The 24,311-nt window shown below is 48.3% G+C and overlaps 1 protein-coding gene across 1 annotated transcript; it reads left to right on the top strand.

The window, feature by feature from the left end:
- The first annotated feature begins 8,390 nt into the window (after positions 1 to 8,390).
- Positions 8,391 to 22,219, top strand: LOC144603084 (nuclear factor 7, ovary-like). The gene is made up of 6 exons (XM_078416217.1): positions 8,391 to 8,807; positions 11,343 to 11,438; positions 11,529 to 11,762; positions 16,429 to 16,451; positions 16,535 to 16,653; positions 21,521 to 22,219. Exons 1-6 carry the CDS (start codon positions 8,397 to 8,399, stop codon positions 22,051 to 22,053), a joined length of 1,416 nt encoding a protein of 471 aa, XP_078272343.1. The 5' UTR covers positions 8,391 to 8,396; the 3' UTR covers positions 22,054 to 22,219.
- The last annotated feature ends 2,092 nt before the right edge of the window (positions 22,220 to 24,311 follow it).

The following is a 24,311-nucleotide window of genomic DNA, read 5'->3' on the forward strand; positions in this document are numbered from 1 at the left end:
GGGGGAGTTGAAGTGCTGAGTCACCGGGAGATGGGTGGCAGTGTGAACTGTGAGGGAGATGCTATGAGGTTGCAGGTTGCCTTGGACAGGTTGCGTGAGTGGGCGGATGCATGGCAGATGCAGTTTAATGTGGATAAGTGTGAGGTTATCCACTTTCGTGGAAAGAATAGGAAGGCAGAGTATTATCTGAATGGTGTCAAGTTAGGAACAGGGGACGTACAACGAGATCTGTGTGTCCTAGTGCATCAGTCACTGAAAGGAAGCATGCAGGAAGAGCAGGCAGTGAAGAAAGCCAATGGAATGTTGGCCTTCATAACAAGAGGAGTTGAGTATAGGAGAAAAGAGGCCCTTCTGCAGTTGTACAGGGCTCTAGTGAGACCGCAACTGGAGTACTGTGTGCAGTTTTGGTCTCCAAATTTGAGGAATGATATTCTTGCTATTGAGGACGTGCAGCGTAGGTTTACTAGGTTAATTCCCGGAATGGTGGGACCGTCATATGTTGAAAGACTGGAGCGACTCGGATTGTATACATTGGAATTTAGAAGGATGAAAGGAGATCTTATCGAAACGTATAAGGTTATTAAGGGGTTGGAAACGTTAGGGGCAGGAAACATGTTCCCAATGTTGGGGGATTCCAGAACAAGGGGCCACAGTTTAAGAATAAGGTGTAGGCCATTTAGAACAGAGATGAGGAAAAACTTTTTCATTCAGAGAGTTGTGAATCTGTGGAATTCTCAGCCTCAGAAGACAGTGGAGGCCAATTCTCTGAATGCATTCAAGAGAGAGCTAGATAGAGCTCTTAAGGATAGCGGAGTCAGGTGGTATGTGGAGAAGGCAGGAACGGGGTACTGATAGAGAATGATCAGCCATGATCACATTGAATGGCGGTGCTCGCTGGAAGGGCACCTTCGAAATTAGAAATTTCACGCTGTCTTTTTGTTCCATCCGTTCCTGTAAACGTAGGAGTTCCTCCTGACTAGAATTTAAATTCTCTTGAATCTCCCGAAGATTTTTCTCCATTAGATTCAGAATCCGCTCCTCATCTTCTCGGATTTGAGGATGGTCTGTTGCCTCCCTGGTGCCAGGGTTCAACACATCACGGACCGGCTTCAGAAAATCCTAGTGAGGGAAGGCGATCAACCTGAAGTCGTTGTGCACGTGGGCACGAATGACGTCGGGCGGAAGAGGAAGGAGGTGCTACAGCGGGAGTTTAGAGAGTTGGGAAAAACACAGAAGTAGGACGTCGAAGGTGGTCATCTCTGGACTGCTACCGGTACCTCGTGCTGGTGAGGCCAGGAACAGAGAGATAGAGGGTATGAATTTATGGCTGAGGGGCTGGTGCAGAGAGCAGGGATTTGGATTTCTGGACCACTGGGATCTCTTCTGGGCTAGGGGTGACTTGTACAAAAGGGACGGGTTACATCTTAACAGCAGGGGGACAAACATTCTGGCAGGCAGGTTTGCTAGTGTGACACCTGTGGCTTTAAACTAAGTAGTGGGGGGGGAGGGGTTAACAAATTGTGAATATGAAGATGAGGTAAAAGGGAATACAGGAGATATTGCAAAAGACTCTCAGAAGAATGGGAACAGGAGTTCTAGAGGGGAAAAGAAATTAAGGGCAGGGCCAATTGTGACCGATGTGAGAGGGGAGGTAAATACAGAAGTTAAAGTGTTGTACTTAAATGCGCGTAGTATAAAAAATAAAGTGGATGAGCTTAAGGCTCAGTTAGTCATGGGCAAGTATGATGTTGTAGGGATCACTGAGACATGGCTACAAGAGGACCAGGGCTGGGAACTGAATATTCAGGGGTACACAACGTATAGAAAAGACAGACAGGTGGGCAGAGGGGGTGGGGTTGCTCTGATGGTAAGGAATGATATTCATTCCCTTGCAAGGGGTGACATAGAATCAGGAGATGTTGAATCAGTATGGATAGAAATGAGAAATTGTAAGGGTAAAAAGACCCTAATGGGAGTTATCTATAGGCCCCCAAACAGTAGCCTCGACATAGGGTGCAAGTTGAATCAGGAGATAAAATTGGCGTGTCAAAAATGTAATGCTACGGTGGTTATGGGAGATTTCAACATGCAGGTAGACTGGGAAAATCAGGTTGGAAATGGACCCCAGGAAAGAGAGTTTGTAGAGTGCCTTCGAGATGGATTCTTAGAACAGCTTGTACTGGAGCCTACCAGGGAGAAGGCGATTCTGGATTTAGTGTTGTGTAATGATCCTGATCTGATAAGGGGACTAGAGGTAAAAGAGCCATTAGGAGGCAGTGATCACAACATGATAAGTTTTACTCTGCAAATGGAAAGGCAGATGGGAAAATCGGAAGTGTCGGTATTACAGTATAGCAAAGAGGATTACAGAGGCATGAGGCAGGAGCTGGCCAAAATTGACTGGAAGGAGGCCCTAGCAGGGAAGACGGTAGAACAGCAATGGCAGGTATTCCTGGGAATAATGCAGAGGTTGCAGGATTAATTTATTCCAAAGAGGTGGAAAGACTCTAAGGGGAGTAAGAGACACCTGTGGCTGACGAGGGAAGTCAGGGACAGCATAAAAATTAAGGAGAGGAAGTATAACATAGCAAAGAAGAGTGGGAAGACAGAGGATTGGGACTCTTTTAAACAGCAACAAAAGTTAACTAAAAAGGCAATACGGGAAGAAAAGATGAGGTACGAGGGTAAACTAGCCAATAATATAAAGGAGGATAGCAAAAGTTTTTTTAGGTACGTTAAGAGGAAAAAAATAGTCAAGGCAAATGTGGGTCCCTTGAAGACAGAAGCAGGGGAATTTATTATGGGGAACAAAGAAATGGCAGACGAGTTAAACCGTTACTTTGGATCTGTCTTCACTGAGGAAGATACACACAATCTCCCAAATGTTCTAGGGGCCGGAGAACCTAGGGTGATGGAGGAACTGAAGGAAATCCACATTAGGCAGGAAATGGTTTTGGGTAGACTGATGGGACTGAAGGCTGATGAATCTTATTAGATGTGGAGAGAATCATAGGTGATAGGAGCAGGATTAAGCCATTCAGCCCTTCAAGTCTACTCCGCCATTCAACCATGGCTGATCTATCTCCCCCTCCTAACCCCATTCTCCTGCCTTCTCCCCGTAACCCTTGACACCCGTACGAATTAAGAATCTGTCCATCTCTGCCTTAAAAATAGCCATTGATTTGGCCTCCACAGCACTCTGTGGCAAAGAAATCCACAGATTCACCACCCTCTGACTCAAGATATTCCTCCTCAATTGCCTAAAGGAACATCCTTTAAATCTGGGGCTGTGACCTCTGGTCTTAGATTCCCACGAGTGGGAACATCCTCTCCACGTCCACTCTATCCAAGCCTTTTTCACTTATCGGTAAGTTTCGGATCGCCGGACGGGTGCAACCCATGGGAATGTGAATAAAACGAATGGGGTTTTATGTTGGCAGGAAGAAGGTGGCAATGGTGAGCCTGGGAACAATTGAAGAAGGAGATGGTAACTGCACAATTACCAATAGTGATACCATACGATAAATCTGTATTTATCCCCGGAGGAAAATTGGTCTGCCAATTGGTCACGACAAACAACAAGGTACACGAAAAACACGAAGTTAAAATTAAAATTTTAAAAGGGGAAAAGGGGACGTACAACGAGATCTGGCTATCCTTCAGAGTTCTATCTAGCTCTATCTATCTAGCTATCTAGCTTGTATCCACATTAGGCAGGAAATGGTTTTGGGTAGACTCATGGGACTGAAGGCTGATAAATCCCCAGGGCCTGATGGTCTACATCCCAGGGTACTTACGGAGGTGGCTCTAGAAATAGTGGAAGCATTGGAGATCATTTTTCAATGTTCTATAGATACAGGATCAGTTCCTGTGGATTGGAGGATAGCAAATGTTATCCCACTTTTTAAGAAAGGAGGGAGAGAGAAAACGGGTAATTATAGACCAGTTAGTCTGACATCAGTGGTGGGGAAGATGCTGGAATCAATTATAAAAGACAAAATTGCTGAGCATTTAAATAGCAGTAACAGGATCATTCCGAGTCAGCATGGATTTACGAAGGGCAAATCATGCTTTACAAATCTACTGGAATTTTTTGAGGATGTAACTAGGAAAATTGACAGAACAGAGTCAGTGGATGTGGTGTACCTTGACTTTCAGAAAGCCTTCGACAAGGTCCCACATAGATTAGTGGGCAAAATTAGGGCACATGGTATTGGGGGTAGGGTACTGACATGGATGGAAAATTGGTTGACAGACGGAAAGCAAAGAGTGGGGATAAATGGGTCCCTTTCGGAATGGCAGGCAGTGACCAGTGGGATACCGCAAGGTTCGGTGCTGGGACCCCAGCTATTTACGATATACATTAATGACTTAGACGAAGGGACTAAAAGTACCATTAGCAAATTTGCAAATGATACTAAGCTGGGGGGTAGTGTGAATTGTGAGGAAGATGCAATAAGGCTGCAGGGTGACTTGGACAGGTTGTGTGAGTGGGCGGATACATGGCAGATGCAGTTTAATGTAGATAAGTGTGAGGTTATTCACTTTGGAAGTAAGAATAGAAAGGCAGATTATTATCTGAATGGTGTCAAGTTAGGAGGAGGGGGAGTTCAACGAGATCTGGGTGTCCTAGTGCATCAGTCAATGAAAGGAAGCATGCAGGTACAGCAGGCAGTGAAGAAAGCCAATGGAATGTTGGCCTTCGTAACAAGAGTAGTTGAGTATAGGAGCAAAGAGGTCCTTCTACAGTTGTACCGGGCCCTGGTGAGACCGCACCTGGAATACTGTGTGCAGTTTTGGTCTCCAAATTTGAGGAAGGATATTCTTGCTATGGAGGGCATGCAGCGTAGGTTCACTAGATTAATTCCCGGAATGGCGGGGCTGTCGTATGTTGAAAGGCTGGAGCGATTGGGCTTGTATACACTGGAATTTAGAAGGATGAGGGGGGATCTTATTGAAACATATAAGATAATTAGGGGATTGGACACATTAGAGGCAGGAAACATGTTCCCAATGTTGGGGGAGTCCAGAACAAGGGGCCACAGTTTAAGAATAAGGGGTAGGCCATTTAGAACGGAGATGAGGAAGAACTTTTTCAGTCAGAGAGTGGTGAAGGTGTGGAATTCTCTGCCTCAGAAGGCAGTGGAGGTCAGTTCGTTGGATGCTTTCAAGAGAGAGCTGGATAGTGCTCTTAAGTATAGCGGAGTGAGGGGGTATGGGGAGAAGGCAGGAACGTGGTACTGATTGAGAGTGATCAGCCATGATCGCATTGAATGGCAGTGCTCGCTCGAAGGGCACCTTCGAAATTAGAAATTTCACGCTGTCTTTTTGTTCCATCCGTTCCTGTAAACGCAGGAGTTCCTCCTGATTAGAATTTAAATTCTCTTGAATCTCCCGAAGATTTTTCTCCATTAGATTTAGAAATCCGCTCCTCATCTTCTCGGATATCTTTGAGGAAGTCCTTTTCTTTCTCAGTGATAATCTGGTGCAGTTTAGCAAACTGGGTTGTGACATGGGACTGAAGGCTGTGTGACTCTTCCTGTCAAATGAATGTTGAAGATTAACATAATATATTTCTGTATTGTGTTTGCTTACAGCACATGTGTCAAACACAAGGCCCGCGGGCCGAATGCGGCCCGCCACGTCATTTTATGTGGCCCGCGAGAGCTTAATTGTCATTGGTCGAATATCTTTTAAGTTACAGACATTTTTAACTTTCAAACTCTCATTTCTAAACACATTTTTCAAAATGCTGTGCGTCTGACAGCACGGCCTCTCCTCACTCTACCTCATCCGGGGGACACTCCCGAGCAGGAGGGAGATGGTCGGACTGATGGTCCTCATCCTTCCCTTCCGTCCCTTCAATCCACGGGCACGGCGTCCTGGAGTCCCCCCTCCCGCCCGGACCCAGCGGGACCGGGCAGCTTCTTCTCCTCCTCCTTCAGCAGTCTCTGCCACCGACGGCCCCGTCGCGACCTCAGAAAGATGGCGGCCTCCTCATGCTCCGCCATCTTGTGCGCATCCCCCGCCGCGCCTCTCTCCTCTCTCCTCTCACTTCTCTCCCCTCCCCACGCTCCCAGACCCGCGGCCGCCCGCCCCGAGTAGTCCCACCTCCGCCGCCCGACTCGAGTAGTCCCACCTCCGCCGCCCGACTCGAGTAGTCCGGGGCTCCCTCCTCCTCCCTGCACGTTCGGTAAGTGCCTTTCGCCGCCAACGGCTCCACGGAGGGGAGGGGACGTGGGGGGTGGGTGGGGGTAGGAGGGGGGGGGTTGGAGGAAAGAATGGGGGGAGGAGAGAGTGGCGGAAAGGGGTGGTGGGGAAAGGGGGGGAGAGTGGGTGAGGAGAGAGTAGGGGGAGAGTGGGACTGGGGAGGGGGACAGCGGGGGTGGTTGGGGAAAAGAGAGCAGGGGTGGGGGAAGGGGAACAGTGGGGGTCAGGGAAGAGGGGAGAGTTGGGGGGAGGGGGAGGGTGGGAGGAGCAGAGAGTGGGGGTGGGTGGGAGAGTGGGACTGGTGAGGGGGGTGGTGGTGGGGGGAAGAGAGAGTGGGGGTGGGGGGAAGGGTGATAGTGGGGGTCAGGGAAGAGTGGGGGAAGCAAAGAGGGAGAAGGTGGGGACAGTGAGAGTGAAAGGAGGGGGAGGGTGGGGGGAGGAGAGAGGGAGTGCGGGGGTAGGGGGTGGTGGTGGGGGAAGAGAATGGGGGGTAGGGGGACAGTGGGGGTGGGGGAGAGGGGGACGGTGAGAATGCAGGTGGGGCGAGTGGGTGGGTGGGAGGGGGGTGAGGGGAGGAGAGAGTGGGGGAGGCGGGGGTGGGTGAGGAGGGGTGGAGGAGATAGTGGGGCTGGGGAGAGTGGGGCTGGGGGAGGACAGAATGTGGGGGGAGGGGAGAGTGGGGGAAAGGGGGGATGGAGGAGGGGAGAGTGTCGGAAAGGGGGGATGGGAAGGAGAGAGTGGGGCGGGGGAGGAGAGAGTGGGGGGTGGGGGGAGGAGAGAGTGGTGGGGAATGGGGGGGTGGAGGAGAGTGCGAGTGGGGGTTGGAGGGAGAGTGCTACTGGGGAGGAAGGTGGGGTGGGGAGGAGAGAAGAGTGGGGGTGGGGAGGAGGGGTGGGGGGAAGGGGACAGCAGGGGTGGGGGGAGGAGGGGGTGTTGATGGGGGGATGAGAGAGTGGGATGGGGGTGAAGGGGGGCAGTGGGGGTCAGGGAAAATGGGAGAGTGGGGGGTAGGGAGAGGAGGGAAAATGGGAGAGTGGGGGGTAGGGAGAGGAGGGATAAGGGGGATTGAGTAGGGGGTTGAGGATGCTACACCAATACAGGTGAGGCCTTGGGTCCAAGGCTCCTCGGTCACACCCTCTCCCCTTCCCTGTACCGCCTTTAATTGCGCTCCCCCTCCCCTGGAGGAGCACGGCACCACAGTGAAGGAGAAAGAAGATGGCCGCTGGGAGGACGGTGTCAGAGGATCCCTCTCCCCTTTCCCCATCTCACCCACCCCTCCCCTCTCCACCCCACCCCCCCCCTTTGAGATTTTTTTTTTTTTTAAGAGACAATTTATTTTAAAGAAAAAACGCGATTTCCCCAGGTCGAAATGGAAACCCTACGAAGAACGGGCCCAATTTGTCAATGTGCTTACATATATTTTTACATTTATGTTAATGCATGTACAATATTTGTTCATTTCAATAAATAATAATCAAATGCAGACAGTTATTTAACAATATGTTAAGGATTAGTTACATTTATACAGTCTTACAGTTACAAACGGCCCTTTGAGGGCAACCATAATGCTGATGTGGCCCGGGGTGAAAATGAGTTTGACACCCTTGCTTTAAACTGTACCTTTACTAAAAAGCACTGAACCCTGAACTCACTGAACCCTGAAGTCACTGAACCCTGAACCCTGAACTCACTGAACCCTTAACTAAAAGTACGAACAAAAAGCAGAAATACAACCCTGGGGTTACGCCCAATCAGCTGCTTCCTCTAGTCCGCTTCCACCAATCAGCGGCTTCCTAAAGACCACTTCTTTTGAAGTGTGAGGGAACGTTTTTAAACCAACGCTGAACCAACCGCTCCAGGGCCCCGCCCACACGCTGCTCCACCGCTCCTGGGCCCCGCCCACACGCTGCTCCACCGCTCCTGGGCCCCGCCCACACGCTGCACCAACCGCTCCTGGGCCCCGCCCACACGCTGCACCAACCGCTCCTGGGCCCCGCCCACACGCTGCTCCAACCGTTCCTGGGCCCCGCCCACACGCTGCACCAACCGCTCCATGGCCCCGCCCACACGCGGTGGTGTGCTTGGTGTGGTTTATTAGTATTGTTCATCCTTTGCTGCCAGCGCACATTTGAACACTCGCGATACTCCAGGGCTCGGCGTGAATTAGGAAGTTCCGGGAATTGAAAATGGCTTCGATGGCTCAGTCCGAGTGTTGGACCGAGGACGTGGTTTGTCCCATCTGCCTGGATTTGTTCACCCATCCGGTGTCACTGGAGTGCGGGCACAACTTCTGCCGCTCCTGCATCACGCAGAGTTGGGACAGGGAGGGGAGAAACTCCTGCCCGGAGTGCAGAGAGGAGTTTGCAGACCGCAGCCTCAGGATGAATCGGGCCCTGGTGAGTATCACCGAGAAAGCTCGAACACTCAGCCCGAAAACGGAAAGCAAGAAAAGTAAACTTCACTGCGAGGAACACCAGGAAGAACTGAAGCTGTTTTGCGAAACAGACAAACAACTAATCTGCCTGATCTGCCGAGACGCGCGGGAACACAGAGAGCACCTCTTCATGCCGATTAAAGAAGCAGTGGAAATCTTCAAGGTAAAAAAAAAAGAGCATCTGGTGATTTTCCATTTTCGCCTTTCGCAGAGACCGCACCCTCGGCGACTGCTGTTTTGCACTCAGTTTCCCACACGAACAACCCCTTCCCCATGTACCCGCCCCACCTACAGTAAGACATGAGACACCTGTGGCTATACCTTCTACCTTACAACAGACAATAGGTGCAGGAGGAGGCCATTCGGCCCTTCGAGCCAGCACTGCCATTCAATGTGATCATGGCTGATCATTCTCAATCAGTACCCCGTTCCTGCCTACTCCCCATACCCCCTGACTCCGCTATCCTTAAGAGCTCTATCCAGCTCTCTCTTGAATGCATTCAGAGAATTGGCCTCCACTGCCTTCTGAGGCAGAGAATTCCTCACATTCACAACTCTCTGACTGAAAAAGTTTTTCCTCATTTCAGTTCTAAATGGCCTACCCCTTATTATTAAACTGTGGCCCTTGTTCTGGACTCCCCCAACATTGGGAACATGTTTCCTGCCTATAACGTGTCTAACCCCTTAATAATCTTATACGTTTCGATAAGGTCTCCTCTCATCCTTCTAAATCCCAGTGTATACAAGCCTAGTCGCTCCAGTCTTTCAACATATGATAGTCCCGCCATTCCGGGAATTAACCTAGTAAACCTACGCTACACGCCCTCAATAGCAAGAATATCCTTCCTCAAATTTGGAGACCAAAACTGCACACAGTACTCCAGGTGCAATCTCACTGGGGCCCTGTACAACTGCAGAAGGACCTCTTTGCTCCTATACGCAACTCCTCTTGTTATGAAGGCCAACATTCCATTGACTTTCTTCACTGCCTGCTGTACCTGCATGCTTCCTTTCAGTGACTGATGCACTAGGACACCCAGATCCCGTTGTACGTCCCCTGTTCCTAACTTGACACCATTCAGATAATACTCTGCCTTCCTATTCTTACCACCAAAGTGGATAACCTCACACTTATTCACATTAAACTGCATCTGCCATGCATCCGCCCACTCACACAACCTGTCCAAGTCACCCTGCAACCTCATTGCATCTTCCTCACAGTTCACACTGCCACCCAGCTTTGTATCATCTGCAAATTTGCTAATGGTACTTTTAATCCCTTCATCCAAGTCATTAATGTATATTGCAAATAGCTGTGGTCCCAGCACCGAGCCTTGCGGTACCCCACTAGTCACTGCCTGCCATTCTGAAAGGGACCCATTTACCCCACTCTTTGCTTTCTGTCTGTCTTACACCCATCAAGGGACCCCTGACAGCGAGAGATAGAGAGGGGGGTTTTCGTGCACCATCTGTGACCCTCACCCACTGCATCCCATGTTGCCGGCGAGGCCTCCATTACACCGGCGAGGCGAGAGAGTAGATTGAGCCACCGTTTCCGCGAGTACCCCTGCCAAGCCCCGATGGATCTACCGGTTGCTAACCAGTTCAACTCTCCTTTGCATTCCTGCGCTGACGTTTCTGCCCTGGGCTTGTGTTTTGCTTGATTGCAAATTGAAGGAAATGCTCCTCAAATTCCGATTGTGAAGCTTGGAATTTCTCGTGTAATTCCTTCAAGATAAACATTAACATTTACAGTTTGTAGGTAACCAAACTATATACATACATAACACTCCCACACCACCCACAACACTTTAATTCCCAACTATTGGCGCAGCACCCTCTCCTCCATCCCTTGCCCCCTTCCCCCTCTCCTCTCCCCCCTCCCCTATCCTCCCCTATCCCACCTCCCCTCCCCCTCCCTCCCCCCACCTCGCATCCCCCCCACCCCTGCACACACCCTCCTCTCTTCCCCCCTCCCCCTTCCCCTTCCCCCATCTCCCCTTGCCCTCCCCCACTGCATCCCCCTTATCCTCCATACTTCTCCCTCCCTCCACCCTCCCCTCCCTCTCTCGGAGATAGATTTAAACTTTAAAATGTGAATAATTTTAAAAATATAACACCGATTTCAATGAAACTTCTTCCATTAGCACCAAAGGGACGATGTTGAGTAAGGTGGCCATAAATTTGTCGCGCTATCGTGTTCCGCTTTGGCTGTAGTTCAGGAACAAACAAACAAACGAGGGTTTTAGTATGTAGATGCCACACCTGGCAGTGCAACCATTTCCTCCTTCCCATCCCCAACCCCTCCCCATCTATATTCTTTCCTCTGGCTTTACAATTCGCACCTCTTGTTTCCTTACTCCTTACTTCCCTTATTTTTGTCTTTTCATGTATGGCCTTTGACCAACCTGCTGCCAAACCCCTACCCCTCCCCCCCTCTCCCCCCCTTCACTTGTATCCACCTATCACCTGGCAGATGTATTCCTGGCCCATCTTTCCCACCTACTCCAATCAGTCCAAAGAAAGATTCTGACCCAAAATGTCGCCTACAGCTCTCCGCCGATACGCTTCCTGACCCGCCAAGTTCCCCAGCAGTCTGTGTCTTTTTGTAAACGTTCATGTACAGTTCCGTGTCTGCAGTCCATTGGTTCCGTCTGGTCTAATTCTTTTACTCACTGAATCTGAACCTCAATCCCAGGAGAAGATTAAAACATCTTTGGAAACTCTCACAAAAAATAAATCAGCGATGGAGGAAATGGAGCAGCAACAGAAAGAGAAGATTTCTGGAGTCCAGGTAAGGTTTCCAGTTTCCCTTCTCTGATCTTGTGCTATTTGACTTAGATTCCAGGCTCGATAATATTGACCTTCACCTTTCATTTGACAGGAACAGTATCAGAACCTGGTGACCTACATCACATCGGTATTTGCTGAACTGCGCCAGATTCTCAATGAGAAAGAGCTCCTCTTTCTCAAGGATCTTCTGGAAGAAGAGAACAGCGTTCTAAATCCAATGGAAAAGAATCTCCGAGCGATTCAAGAGGAGATAAACTCTATGCCAGAGAAATGCTTGAAGCTACAGGATCAGCTGAACCTAACGGATAGTTTGATGTTTCTGAAGGTAAGGGGTTACATTTTCAGTTTGGTTTAGAGTAAGTTTCGGGTCGAGACCCTTCTTCAGACCTGCTGAGTTACTCCAACATTTTGTGATACCTTCGATTTGGACCAGCATCTGCAGTTATTTTCCAACATCACAAAATAGTGGGCGACTTTTGAAATAAATTCAGCATTGTACATTAATTCGGGACTGATTTAAACAAATCACATACAATACAATACAATATATCTTTATTGTCATTGTACAGGGGTACAACGAGATTGGGAATGCACCTCCCCTACGATGGAATAAATTAATTAGCTAGTCAGTATTAATTTAAACAACCCAATGAAACAAATTAGAATAGTTGTAGGGAAGTAAAATACCTCATATTCTAAATAGCAAACACACCAAAAGCCTGTTCACTGAAGAGACACAAAATGCTGGAGTAACTCAGCGGGACAGGCAGCATCTCTGGATAGAAGGAAGTGATGACGTTTCGGGTCGCGATCCTTCTTCAGACTCGTGTACACTGAATTGTCCTATTATAGGTCAATCTAATCCCCATCAAGTCTCCCTCTTCCCCACAACCCTCCATATTTATTTTCACCCCTAGGCCCCGCCATCACGTTTATACCCCCTGCTCCATCCGATGATCTCCTAAACCTTTCTGTTTAGCTCCCAGCAACAGGAGAGATCCTGTTGACATCTAACCCTCCCCTTCCATTAAATTCACCATCTTTCCTTTTTTTTAACTCAATTTTAACATTTATTCAACACCATAGTACAGAATACATACAACATGAAGGAGATGCATATTCGGTTACACCTGTTTTCACGTATATTCTCTTCTGTTCATATCTGTTATGAACATGGTTAATAACTACTTCATCATTGGTAATAATAATTCACAAATACCTAAACAAGGGTATCACTCATCATATACCTTATCTCGCGTTCCACCTATGAATTGACTACTGTAACTGCGGTATAAGAAAATAACTGCAGATGCTGGTGCAAATCGAAGGAATTTATTCACAAAATGCTGGAGTAACTTAGCAGGTCAGGCAGCATCTCGGGAGAGAAGGAATGGGTGACGTTTCGGGTCGAGACCCTTCTTCAGACTGTGGTATTAACCCAACGATGAACAGGTGTAATATAAGTAAAAATAAATACAAATAAGTTTGTTTTTTTTTAATTAAAAAAAATAAAAATAAAAGTGAAAGGTGACTAGAGTTCTGGCATCGCCTGTATTAATGGTGACCATCTTTTAACGAACTTGTCTGTTTTCAACTGTATTTTTGCTGTGATTTTCTCCATGACAAAGATATTTTTTACCCTGTCTCTCCATTGTGTTATGCTGGGGGGTTGTGGCTTCTACCCGAAAACTGTTATCATTTTTTTTGCTATCAAAAGTAGAATTCTCAGTGGATAAATTACCTCTCCATCTGCCATATTGTCAGGGAGTATAGCCAGTGCTGGATCTAAAGTGAAATTAATGGCCAACATCTGTTCAATATCCTTTTGAACACTCTTCCAGAACTCCAAGAGCTTTGGGCAATCCCAAAATATATGTGTGAAGACCCCCACCATTCCACAGTCCCTCCAACATAGCTCAGATGTGTTACTATATTTTGATGTTATTGATGGAGTGTTAAAATACCGCATTTTCACCTTCCAATCAAATTCCCTCCATGTTGGACTGTTGGTTAATTTATGTCCTCCTTTGAATGATTCCTCCCATTTTTCATCTGTTATTATAATATTTGTTTCCAGCTCCCATTTTTCTTTGTCATCCATATTGTTATTATTTGATTCATGTTGTATTATTTTATACATTTTTGATATAACTCCTTTTTTTGTCTCTTCCTCTGAAAATGACATTAACAGTTCCTCTTCACACCCGGTCCCCTGTATAAAGTCTATCCCCTACCCCCAATTCCTCCATCTACGCCGCATCTGCGCCCGGGATGAGGTGTTTCACACTAGGGCGTCAGAGATGTCCTCATTCTTCAGGAAACGGGGCTTCCCCTCTTCCATTATAGATGAGGCTCTCACTAGGGTCTCTTCTACATCCCGCAGCTCCGCTCTTGCTCCCCCTCCTCCAACTCGCAACAAGGACATAATCCCCCTCGTCCTCACCTTCCACCCCACCAGCCAGCGGATCCAACAAATCATCCGCCAATATTTCCGTCACTTACAACGGGACCCCACCATTGGCCATATCTTCCCATCCCCTCCCCTCTCTGCGTTCCGCAGAGACCGTTCCCTCCATAACTCCCTGGTCCACTCGTCCCTTCCTAACCAAACCACCTCGTCCCCGGGCACTTTCCCCTGCAACTGCAGGAGATGCAACACCTGTCCCTTTACCTCCCCCCTCAACTCCGTCCAAGGCCCCAAACAGTCTTTCCAGGTGAGACAAAGGTTCACCTGCACCTCCTCCAACCTTATCTATTGCTTCCGCTGTTCTAGATGTCAACTTATTCACATCGGCGGAACCAAGCGCAGGCTCGGCGATCGCTTCGCTCAACACCTGTGCTCGGTCCGCATTGACGAAACTGATCTCCCGGTGGCCGAGCATTTCAACTCCCCCTCCCATTCCCAGTCTGACCTTTCTGTCATGTCCCTCCTCCAGTGCCATAGTAAGGCCCACCGGAAATTGGAGGAACAGTACCTCATATTTCACCTGGGCAGCTTGCAGCCCAGTTGTATGAACATCGACTGCTCCAACTTTAGATAGTTTCTCTGTCCCTCCCTTCCCCTCCTCCTTCCCAGTTCTCCCTCTATCTTCCTGTCTCCACCTGTATCCTTCCTTTGTCCCGCCCCCCTGACATCAGTCTGAAGAAGGGTCTCGACCCGAAACGTCACCCATTCCTTCTCTCCTGAGATGCTGCCTGACCTGCTGAGTTACTGCAGCATTTTGTGAATAAATACCTTCGATTTGTACCGGCATCTGCAGTTATTTTCTTACACTTAACAGTTCCTCTAATTTGGATGGTTTTTTACAAATATTCTCCCATTCCTTATGTTTCTGAAGGTAATATCGTAGTTGTAGGAATTTATAAAAAGTCATGAGCTGGTAGATTAAATTCCTGTGCAAGTTGTTCGAATGACTTCATGATCTGTCCATTAAACACTTGTGCGATATATATTAACCCCTTGTTTGACCAATTGTTATACCCTGAGTCCATAGTAGATGGTAAAAAATCTGGGTTTATCGCTATTTTAGGGGCCGTACAAATGGAATTCGACAGTTTTAATTTCTTTCCTACTTCTGACCATATTTTCAATGTTCCTTTGATACAGTCATTACCCACCCTAAGCGTCTGTGCCATTTCAGTCAAGAATGGGAGTGATTCCAACGGTACATTTTGACAAGCATTTTGTTCCATTCACCATCTTTCATCCTGAACATATTCCAATCCTGAGGCCATCTTTGTCCCCATCTCCATCGGCGGTGGATATCTCCGCCCATCTCACCAACGTCCTTCCTCAGCCGAATCCACCTGTCAATTGCCAATACTTGCCCTGGGTCCTTCCCCTTGCCCCTCTTTTCCAGCTCTACCCCCTCTACTCCACAAGACACAAGAAGGCTCCGGTACCGAAGCATCATCGGTACATGCCTGCTCCCGAATCCGCCATGTCTTGTGTCTCTGAATAAATGGTGCGTTTGTTCCAGGGCCATAGTTACTGCTTTCCTTACACAGGCACAGCTGCACTCTACTCTGGATCAGCAGTTATGACACTGAGCTAGTAATATTTTTCCATGTTAACTGGGCCTAATTCTCACGCAGACTCACGTAATATCTCCTCACAAGCTGGCGAAATAACTTTTGCAACCATAGAAACATGGAAAATATGTGCAGGAGGAGGCCATTCAGCCTTTCGAGCCAGCACCGCCATTTATTGTGATCATGGCTGATTGTCCACAATCAATAACCCGTGCCTACTTTCTCCCCATAACCCTTGATTCCACTAGCCCCCAGAGCTCTATCAAACTCTCTCTTAAATCCATCCAGTGATTTGGCTTCTACTGCCCTCGGTCAAGTCAAGTCAATTCAATTTTATTTGTATAGCACATTTAAAAAGAACCCACATTGACCAAAGTGCCGCACATCAGTTCAGGTACTAAGAAACGAACATACAATGGCACACAAAGATAACAGCACATACATAAACAGTTCACAGCGCCCCCCAGAGGGCCTCAAACGCTAGGGAGTAGAAATAGGTTTTGAGCCTGGACTTAAAGGAGTCGATGGAGGGGGACAGTTCTGATGGGGAGAGGGATGCTGTTCCACAGTCCAGGAGCTGCAACTGCAAAAGCAGAGAATTCCACAAATTCACAACTCTGGGTGAAAAAGTTCTTCTCACCTCAGTATTAAATGGCCTCCCCTTTATTCTGAGACTGTGGTTTACTGGTTCTGGACTCACCCAACATTGGGAACATTTTTCCTGCATCTAGCTTGTCCAGTCCTTTTATAATTTTACATGTTTCTATAAGATCCCCTCTCATTCTTCTAAACTCCAGTGAATACAAAGAGGTGGGGGTAAAGGTTGGTAGATGTTCTGGGTCAAGAATCTACACCAGCAGTGGAAGTCGGGATCTGTTGGCAAATTGTAACAATTTGGCTGAACTTCCTGCTGTCATGATGTGGAAATTAATTGGTCTTTCTGTTGTTATGTATTTCAGGAGGAAACTCTTCGGAAGAGGAGGTGAGGCTCGCTGTGTTGTTTTTGTAATATAACTCAGGAAACATTGGACGTTGGTCTTCTAACTAGTTGTTTAATTAATGCAGTGTGAGTGATGAAGCCCTGACGCTGTCAGTAGCAGAGGGTGCCCTGGCCGCTGAAAAGTTCGATCACCCATTTTTGTTGAACACGGTGTTCACGGAAGTGCCCGATGGCATTACAAGAGGTAAAACCTAAAAAAAAAACCCATTGGAGATATTGAAGTATCAGTTATATGTAAAGGGTCTATTTACTACCGGAATCGAAGGTATTTATTCACAAAATGCAGGAGTAACTCAGCGTATCAGGCAGCATCTCAGGAGAGAAGGAATGGGTGACGTTTCGGGTCAAGACCCTTCTTCAGACTGATGTCAGGGGGGGCGGGACAAAGGAAGGATAAAGGTGGAGACAGGAAGTTGGAGGGAGAACTGGGAAGGGGGAGGGGAAGAGAGGGACAGAGGAACTGTCTAAAGTTGGAGAAGTCAATGTTCATACCGCTGGGCTGCAAGCTGCCCATGCGAAATATGAGGTGCTGTTCCTCCAATTTCCGGTGGGCCTCACTATGGCACTGGAGGAGGCCCATGACAGAAAGGTCAGACTGGGAGTGGGAGGGGGTGTTGAAGTGCTCAGCCACCGGGAGATCAGGTTGGTTATGGCGGACTGAGCGAAGGTGTTGAGCAAAACGATTGCCGAGCCTGCGTTTGGTTTCGCCGATCTAAAGAAGTTGACATCTAGAGCAGCGGATACAATAGATGAGATTGGAGGAGGTGCAGGTGAACCTCTGTCTCACCTGGAAAAACTGTTTGGGTCCTTGGATGGAGTTGAGGGGGGAGGTAAAGAGACAGGTGTTGCATCTCTTGCGGTTGCAGGGGGGAGGAATCATTAGTCTGAAGAAGGGTCTCGACCCGAAACGTCACCCATTCCTACTCTCCAGAGATGCTGCCTGACCCGCTGAGTTACTCCAGCATTTTGTGATACCTTTAATACCGGACTGGTGAGGCACTTCAGACACGAATTACTTCCTTTGTCCAACAGCTGTTACCCTCTCTCCATTGATACCCTCTTGATTCAACGTATGTATAACACACTTTCGAATTGTCTTCAGCCCTACTCGCCAAGGAACCTTGTAGGTCAGCAAGGGGGAGATTGAGGACAATGTGGAGAGTGGATCAAATGCATTTGAAAGTACGGACACGCAAGGCCGGTTTCATGAACACAATGGGGTTGATGTGCTAAAAGCTACTGATTTCAATGCAGTGAAGCGGGTGAATGTATGGTCACGATTACTAAAGGGATCTCTGATGTTGAAGGCATTGCAAAGATGTGGTTGATAAGAGGCGAAGGACAGATAGCTCAAAGAATCAGGATCCAGGTGTTTCCGATGTGATAGGGAGGGATGTTAAAGAACTGTGCCACTGATGATAGAAAATGTCGCAACTGCACTGAGAGAGATTATCCTAGACTGACGAGGCAATAGAGTACGGATAGAGTACGGTGGTAACAAAGGTTCAATACCTGAACTGATGTGGAGGAAGGAACTACAGATGCTGCTTTAAACTGAAGATATACACACAATGCTGGAGTAACTCAGCGGGACAGGCAGCATCACGGGACAGAAGGAATATCTTACGTTTCGGGTCGAGACCCTTCTTCAGTCCGCCTCTGCCTACCTGACCTCCCGGTTGCTAAACACTTTAGCTCCCCCTCCAATTCCCACTCTGACCTTTCTGTCCTGGGCCTCCTCCACTGTCAGAGTGAGGGTTTGGAGGAACAGCACTTCCTATTTCACTTGGGCAGCTTTCACCCCAGCGGTATGAATATTGACTTCGCTAAATTCAAGTAACCCTTGCTTTCCCTCTTTCTCCATCCCTCCCCCTTCGCAGTTCTCCAACCAGTCTGACTGTCTCCGATTACATTTTGTCTCTGCTTGATTCCACATATTCCTTGATCTCCACCCCCTATGTCTCGTTTTCACACCTTACACTACCTTATATCAGTATCTCCCTCTCCCCTGACTTCAGTCTGAAGAAGGGTCTAGACCCGAATACTCACCCATTTCTTCTATCCAGAGAGGCCGCCTGTCCCGTTGAGTTAATCCAACACTTTCTGTCTATCTTCGGATTAACCAGCATCTGCAGTTCCTTCCTACGCAAGGGTTACTTGAAGTTATTGAGATTAATATTCATACCGCTGAGTTGTAAGATGCCCAAGTGGTATTTCGCCATGTCTGTTGCAACATATTCCAGGATATTGGGCGTGGCAAGCGAAGAGATTGCGGCAGCGTTGACAGCAGAATTTTTGAAACCTGTTTAACAACAAACAAAGTGAGTGAATCGGCGACCAGAGGACATCGGGTTAAGATGAGGGAGTAAGGACTTAATAGGAATCTGAGTTAGGAAAAGGGGATGTACAATGATATCTGGGTGTCCTAGTGCATCAGTCACTGAAAGGAAGCATGCAGGTACAGCAGGCAGTGAAGAAAGCCAATGGAATGTTGGCCTTCATAACAAGGGGAGTTGAATATAGGAGCAAAAGGTCCTTCTGCAGTTGTACAGGACCCTAGTGAGACCGCACCTGGAGTACTGTGTGCAGTATCCATATTTGAGGAAGGATATTCTTGCTATTGAGGGCGTGCAGCTTAGGTTTACTAGGTTAAATCCCGGAATGGCGGGACTGTCCTATGTTTAAAGACTGGAGCGGCTAGGCTTGTATACACTAGAATTTAGAACGATGAGAGGGAATCTTATCGAAACGTTTAAGATTATTAAGGGGTTGGACACATTAGCGGCAGGAAACATGTTCCCAATGTTGGGGGAGTCCAGAACCAGGGGCCACAGTTTAAGAATAAGGGGTGGGCCATTTAGAACGGAGATGAGGAAAAACATTTTCAGTCGTACAGTTGTAAATCTGTGGAATTCTCTGCCTCATTGGCAGTGGAGGCCAATTCTCTGAATGCATTCAATAGAGAGCTAGATAGAGCTCTTAAGGATAGCAGAGTCAGGGGGTATGGGGAGAAGGCAGGAACGGGGTACTGATTGAGAATGATCAGCCATGATCACATTCAATGGCTGGCTTGAAGGACAGAATGGCCTACTCCTGCACCTATTGTCTATTGTCTATTGAGTCCTAACAAAGATTGGTGGGTGTATGGAATGGGTTGCCAGAGGAAGTAGTTGGGGCAGGGACTATCCCAACGTTCAAGAAAGTTAGACAGGTAGATGTCTTAAAAATATCCATCGATTTGGCCTCCACAGCTTTTTGCTTCCATGAATTCCACAGATTCGCCACCCTGTGACTGAAGACATTAGAAAAGTTTGTCCTTTTATTCCGAAGTTTTCGGCTCTAATCCCAGACTGTCCTGCTAGGTAAACATCCACTCCACGTCCGCTCTATCTGAATGCTGGTTTGATGTTGGTGGAGTTCTTGATGCCAATTTGTAGTCAACGCAGTCCATCATTCCCATCCCCGATTCTCCTTCCCGCAATCCCGAAACTGCTCCTCCTCGTCTTTCTATCCCACTCAGTTCCCTCCCCTTCATCCGAACACGGCTCATTGTCCCCCATCACCGGGCTCACCGAGGTACAATGAAAAGCCGATGTTGCGTGCCAACCAGTCGGCAGAAAGACAATACACGATTACAATCGAGCAGCACTGGTGAACAGATGCATGATAAAGGGAACAACGTGAATAGCATGGGACCCAAACACAAATAAAAACATTTCTTCCATCGAACGTGTCCAAAGGTAGAGGCAGCTCGTTTTGTTACAAATAACTATGAGAGAGAAGCGAGTGTTACCGAACTTCTAAATTAATTGGGGTGGAACACTCTCCAAGACAGACGTAAAGCCCATTGTTTGACCTGTTTTTACAAAATGTTTTATGGTCGGCTCGACATAGATTACCACATCTACACCAAACCCAAACCTGTCTGGAGTAGACGAGGGCATTCGATTCAATAGACAATAGGTGCAGGAGTAGGCCTTTCGGCCCTTTGAGCCAGCACCATCATTCAATGTGATCATGACTGATCATTCTCAATCAGTACCCCGTTCCTGCCTTCTCCCCATAACCCCTGACTCCGCTATCCTTAAGAGCTCTATCTAGCTCTCTCTTGAATGCATTCTGAGAATTGGCCTCCACTGCCTTCTGAGGCAGAGAATTCCACAGATTTACAACTCTATGACTGAAAAAGTTTTTCCTCATCTCCGTTCTAAATGGCCTACCCTTTATTCTGAAACTGTGGCCCCTGTTTCTGGACCCCCCCCCCCCCAACATTGGGAACATGTTTCCTGCCTCTAACGTGTCCAACCCCTTAATAATCTTTTATGTTTCGATACGATCCCCTCTCATCCTTTAAAGTCCAGTGTATACAAGCCTAGCCGCTCCAGTCTTTCAACATTGGACAGTCTCGCCATTCCGGGAATTAACCTAGTAAACCTACGCTGCACGCCCTCAATAGCAAGAATATCCTTCCTCAAATTTGGAGACCAAAACTGCACACAGTATTCCAGGTGCAGTCTCATGATGGCCCTGTACAACTGCAGGAGGACCTCTTTGCTCCTATACTTAACTCCCCTTGTTATGAAGGCCAACATTCCATTGGCTTTCTTCAATTTGAGATACCAGCTACCAAGACAGATGAGTATACCAATTCATTCTTCCCTCGCACAATTAAAGCATGGAATAGTCTTCACCCTACTGTAGTTACTCAACCAGACGCAACTAAATTTAAGGCAGCTCTTCTTCTCCAAGAAGCCCTTCTTGCTTAAGTCCATACCCCGCCACCTCCAGTTTAAATTCCCTTTGGAATATTTTGGAGGAACAAAGAACCAAGAACCGGGCTCTGTTGCTCTGAGGGCGTCACCACATCTCGCTGTCTCCATCGTCTTCTCTCACCTCTGCACAAATACAACTCCACCACGTCGGAAAAGGGCTTTCTTCTCCACTCGACGTTAGAACACCGCGCAATCTTTCAGTTGCCCGACCGTTTGTGCCCGAGGCCGAGTCTCCCCCCGACCCCCGGGGACTCTCTGATTCTCTGCTTCTCCCACCAGTCTCCGTCGCCCTGGATGTGGAAACTGCGCATGGGCAGCTCCACGTGTCTGATGATCGCAAGAGCATGCACTTTGTCGGTGGCTGGCGAAATCTCCCTGACACCGGGAAGAGGTTTATTCAAAATACGTGCGTCCTGGGATCGGAAGGATTCACATCGGGGAGATATTACTGGGAGGTGGGGATCGGGTCAAATCAGGGCTGGAGTCTAGGAGTCGCCGCAGAGTCTGTAGACAGGAAGGGTGCGGGCGTCCTGACCCCAGAGACTGGAGTCTGGAGCATCAGGCGAGATGGTAACGATGTTAACGTAGGCACCTCTCCTCCATCCCGTCTCCCCGCCGGTCCCATCCCTGGGAGGGTGGGAGTTTATCTCAGTTACGAGTCCGGGAGAGTTTCATTTTACGACGCGGACACCAAGTCCCATCTCCACACCTTCACTGGGAATAAATTCACGGAGAAACTTTATCCTTTCTTCTGGACGTGGGTTGGAAACCAGTGCCTGAGAATCTGCTCCGGTTCCGCTCCGGGTGTGTGAAGGGGGTCGGGTCCCGTGACCGGCGTCAGGAGCGGGGCTCAGGGGCTGTGGGGCAGAAACCCGGTGGACAACAGGTCGGCGCTGAACGGCTCTCATTTAAACCCCAAATTCCGCGTCGTAAAAACCCCCCGTGAGCGCGGAAATAAAACCAGGGGGAATGTAAATGTGGGAAGAGAGAAATAAAGTGCTCCTGAAATCAGAGCTGTCGATCCGTTCATTTTAACGCGTTCACCGCGTCCGGCAACGGAACAGAAATTACTTTTGTGAAAATATAAAGATTGAAACAATCGCCCTTCCCGCGGGTTCGGCAGCGGCCGCGGGCGGCGGGACCTGAGCTCCGGGCTCCCCCTGATTCTAGTGCCCGTCTGTGGTATAATGAAGTGGCGCTGATTTTATCCGGGTGAGGTCGGTATAGGTCCGACTGACCAGGTGTAAATAGGAAAATAACTGCAGATGCTGGTACAAATCGAAGGTATCACAAAATGCTGGAGTAACTCAGCAGGTCAGGCAGCATCTCAGGAGAGAAGGAATGGGTGACCTTTCAGGTTGAGACCCTTCTTCAGTCTGTAGTGGGGTCTCGACCCGAAACGTCACCCATTCCTTCTCTCCTGAGATGCTGCCTGACCTGCTGAGTTACTCCAGCATTTTGTGATACCTTCGAGGTGTAGATAGGAAGGACGAACGGAGCTAGAAATTACATGGAGTGAGAAGAATAAAGATGAACGTTGGCAATGGGAAGGTACAGAAAATATTGGACGTTGTGGCACGTCGATAAGCCCGAAATGAAGGCGAGGAGCCAGGTGTTTCGGGAGGGACTTTATTAGCTGTTGTTCTTTTGTCCAGTCGGGTCTGCAAGGGAACGATCGCGCCCTAAACCCCCTGGCCTTTATCCCTGTCGCTAAGGGCCGCCCCCGGACTGGTCCATTCCCGTACCGAGGTGTTCAATAGTGATATGGCCCGACCCTTGGGAGCCCCCCCCCAGAACAGGAGGCACGAAACGCACCGGTGGGCGCACAACCCGACCGGACCGCGTACGGATGTCGGCCGGCGGAGGCACAGGTTGAGGGAGGCGCAAAGGGGGGCGACCTCGCAGCCGACACTGGGCAACCAGCCCAGGCTGGTCAATGTCCAAATGTGCCCGTTTTACGCGGTCAGTCGACACGACACCCCCCCCATGTCCAGCACAAAGGTTGTCTGCCCGTGCTCCAGCTAAATTGTAAAAAAATTGTAAAAAACCTTTATTGTCACTACACAAAGTACAGCGAAATTAAAGCAGTCCAGATGATGCAATCACACACAGCAGACAGTACAAAGGACAAACCTCTATCCATAACAAGCCAAACCTAATCCACTGAATCAAACAAACTGACCTCCAATACAATATAGACAAAACAACTACAACACGGTCGAGGCAGTGTACAGTGCAATCAAGACAGCAAGTTATTGCACAGCAATGAGAGCTAACATATTGCAAGTGCCGTTTTAAAATAATAAAAGAAATAATGTAATCAAATATAAGGTGCGGTCGGCTGTAACATGCAATAAGTTCAGCAAATGCTAACAACATAAGTGCAGTAGAATGCAAACTTGTATTAAATTGAGGCCTATGTTTTCTGACAAGTAACTGACAGTGTTCCGATCAGTTCCGTTCCTTCCCTTCAGTTTTATGTGAGTGTCTGGCAGTGTTCAGCTCACGTATGACACTGGGGTAGAAACTGTTCTTGAGTCTATTAGTCCGTGATGTAATGGACCTGAACCGTCTACCAGAGGGCAGCAGTTGGAGCAGCTGATGACCAGGGTGGGAAGGATCCCTCAGGATGTTGGCTGCTCTGCTGAGGCAGCGGAGGGAGTAAAGTTCCTCTAGAGAGGGCAGTGGGCAACCAATGATTTTCTTTGCAGAGTTGATGACCCTCTGAAGGGCTTTCTTGTTTGCCTCTGAGCTGCTGGTGTACCACATAGAAATACAGTACGTCAGCACACTCTCGATGGTGCAACGGTAGAAAGTCACTAGCAGCTGCTCTTGCAGGTTGTTCTTCCTGAGGATCCTCAGAAAGTAGAGCCGCTGCTGTGCCTTTTTGACTGCCGCAATGGTGTTTGTGGTCCAGGAGAGATCCTCAGCAATATGCGTGCCCAGGAACTTGAAGGCAGGGACCCTTTCCACACAAACCCCGCTGATATGCAGTGGTGTGTAGCCCGTATTGTGTCTTCGAAAGTCTATTATGAGTTCTTTTGTCTTGGAAGGATTCAGAGCCAGATTG

The sequence above is a fragment of the Rhinoraja longicauda genome, chromosome 19, assembly GCF_053455715.1.
Source record: "Rhinoraja longicauda isolate Sanriku21f chromosome 19, sRhiLon1.1, whole genome shotgun sequence".
NCBI classification, from domain to species: Eukaryota; Metazoa; Chordata; class Chondrichthyes; order Rajiformes; family Arhynchobatidae; genus Rhinoraja; species Rhinoraja longicauda.

What these genes read in the sequence shown, in the direction of transcription:
- LOC144603084 (XM_078416217.1), top strand. Translation starts at nt 8,397, where the DNA reads ATGGCTTCGATGGCTCAGTCCGAGTGTTGGACCGAGGACGTGGTTTGT. An exon ending in AGAAGATTTCTGGAGTCCAG is followed by an intron (nt 11,439 to 11,528) that starts GTAAGGTTTCCA and finishes TTCATTTGACAG; the next exon opens with GAACAGTATCAGAACCTGGT. An exon ending in GAAACTCTTCGGAAGAGGAG is followed by an intron (nt 16,452 to 16,534) that starts GTGAGGCTCGCT and finishes TAATTAATGCAG; the next exon opens with TGTGAGTGATGAAGCCCTGA.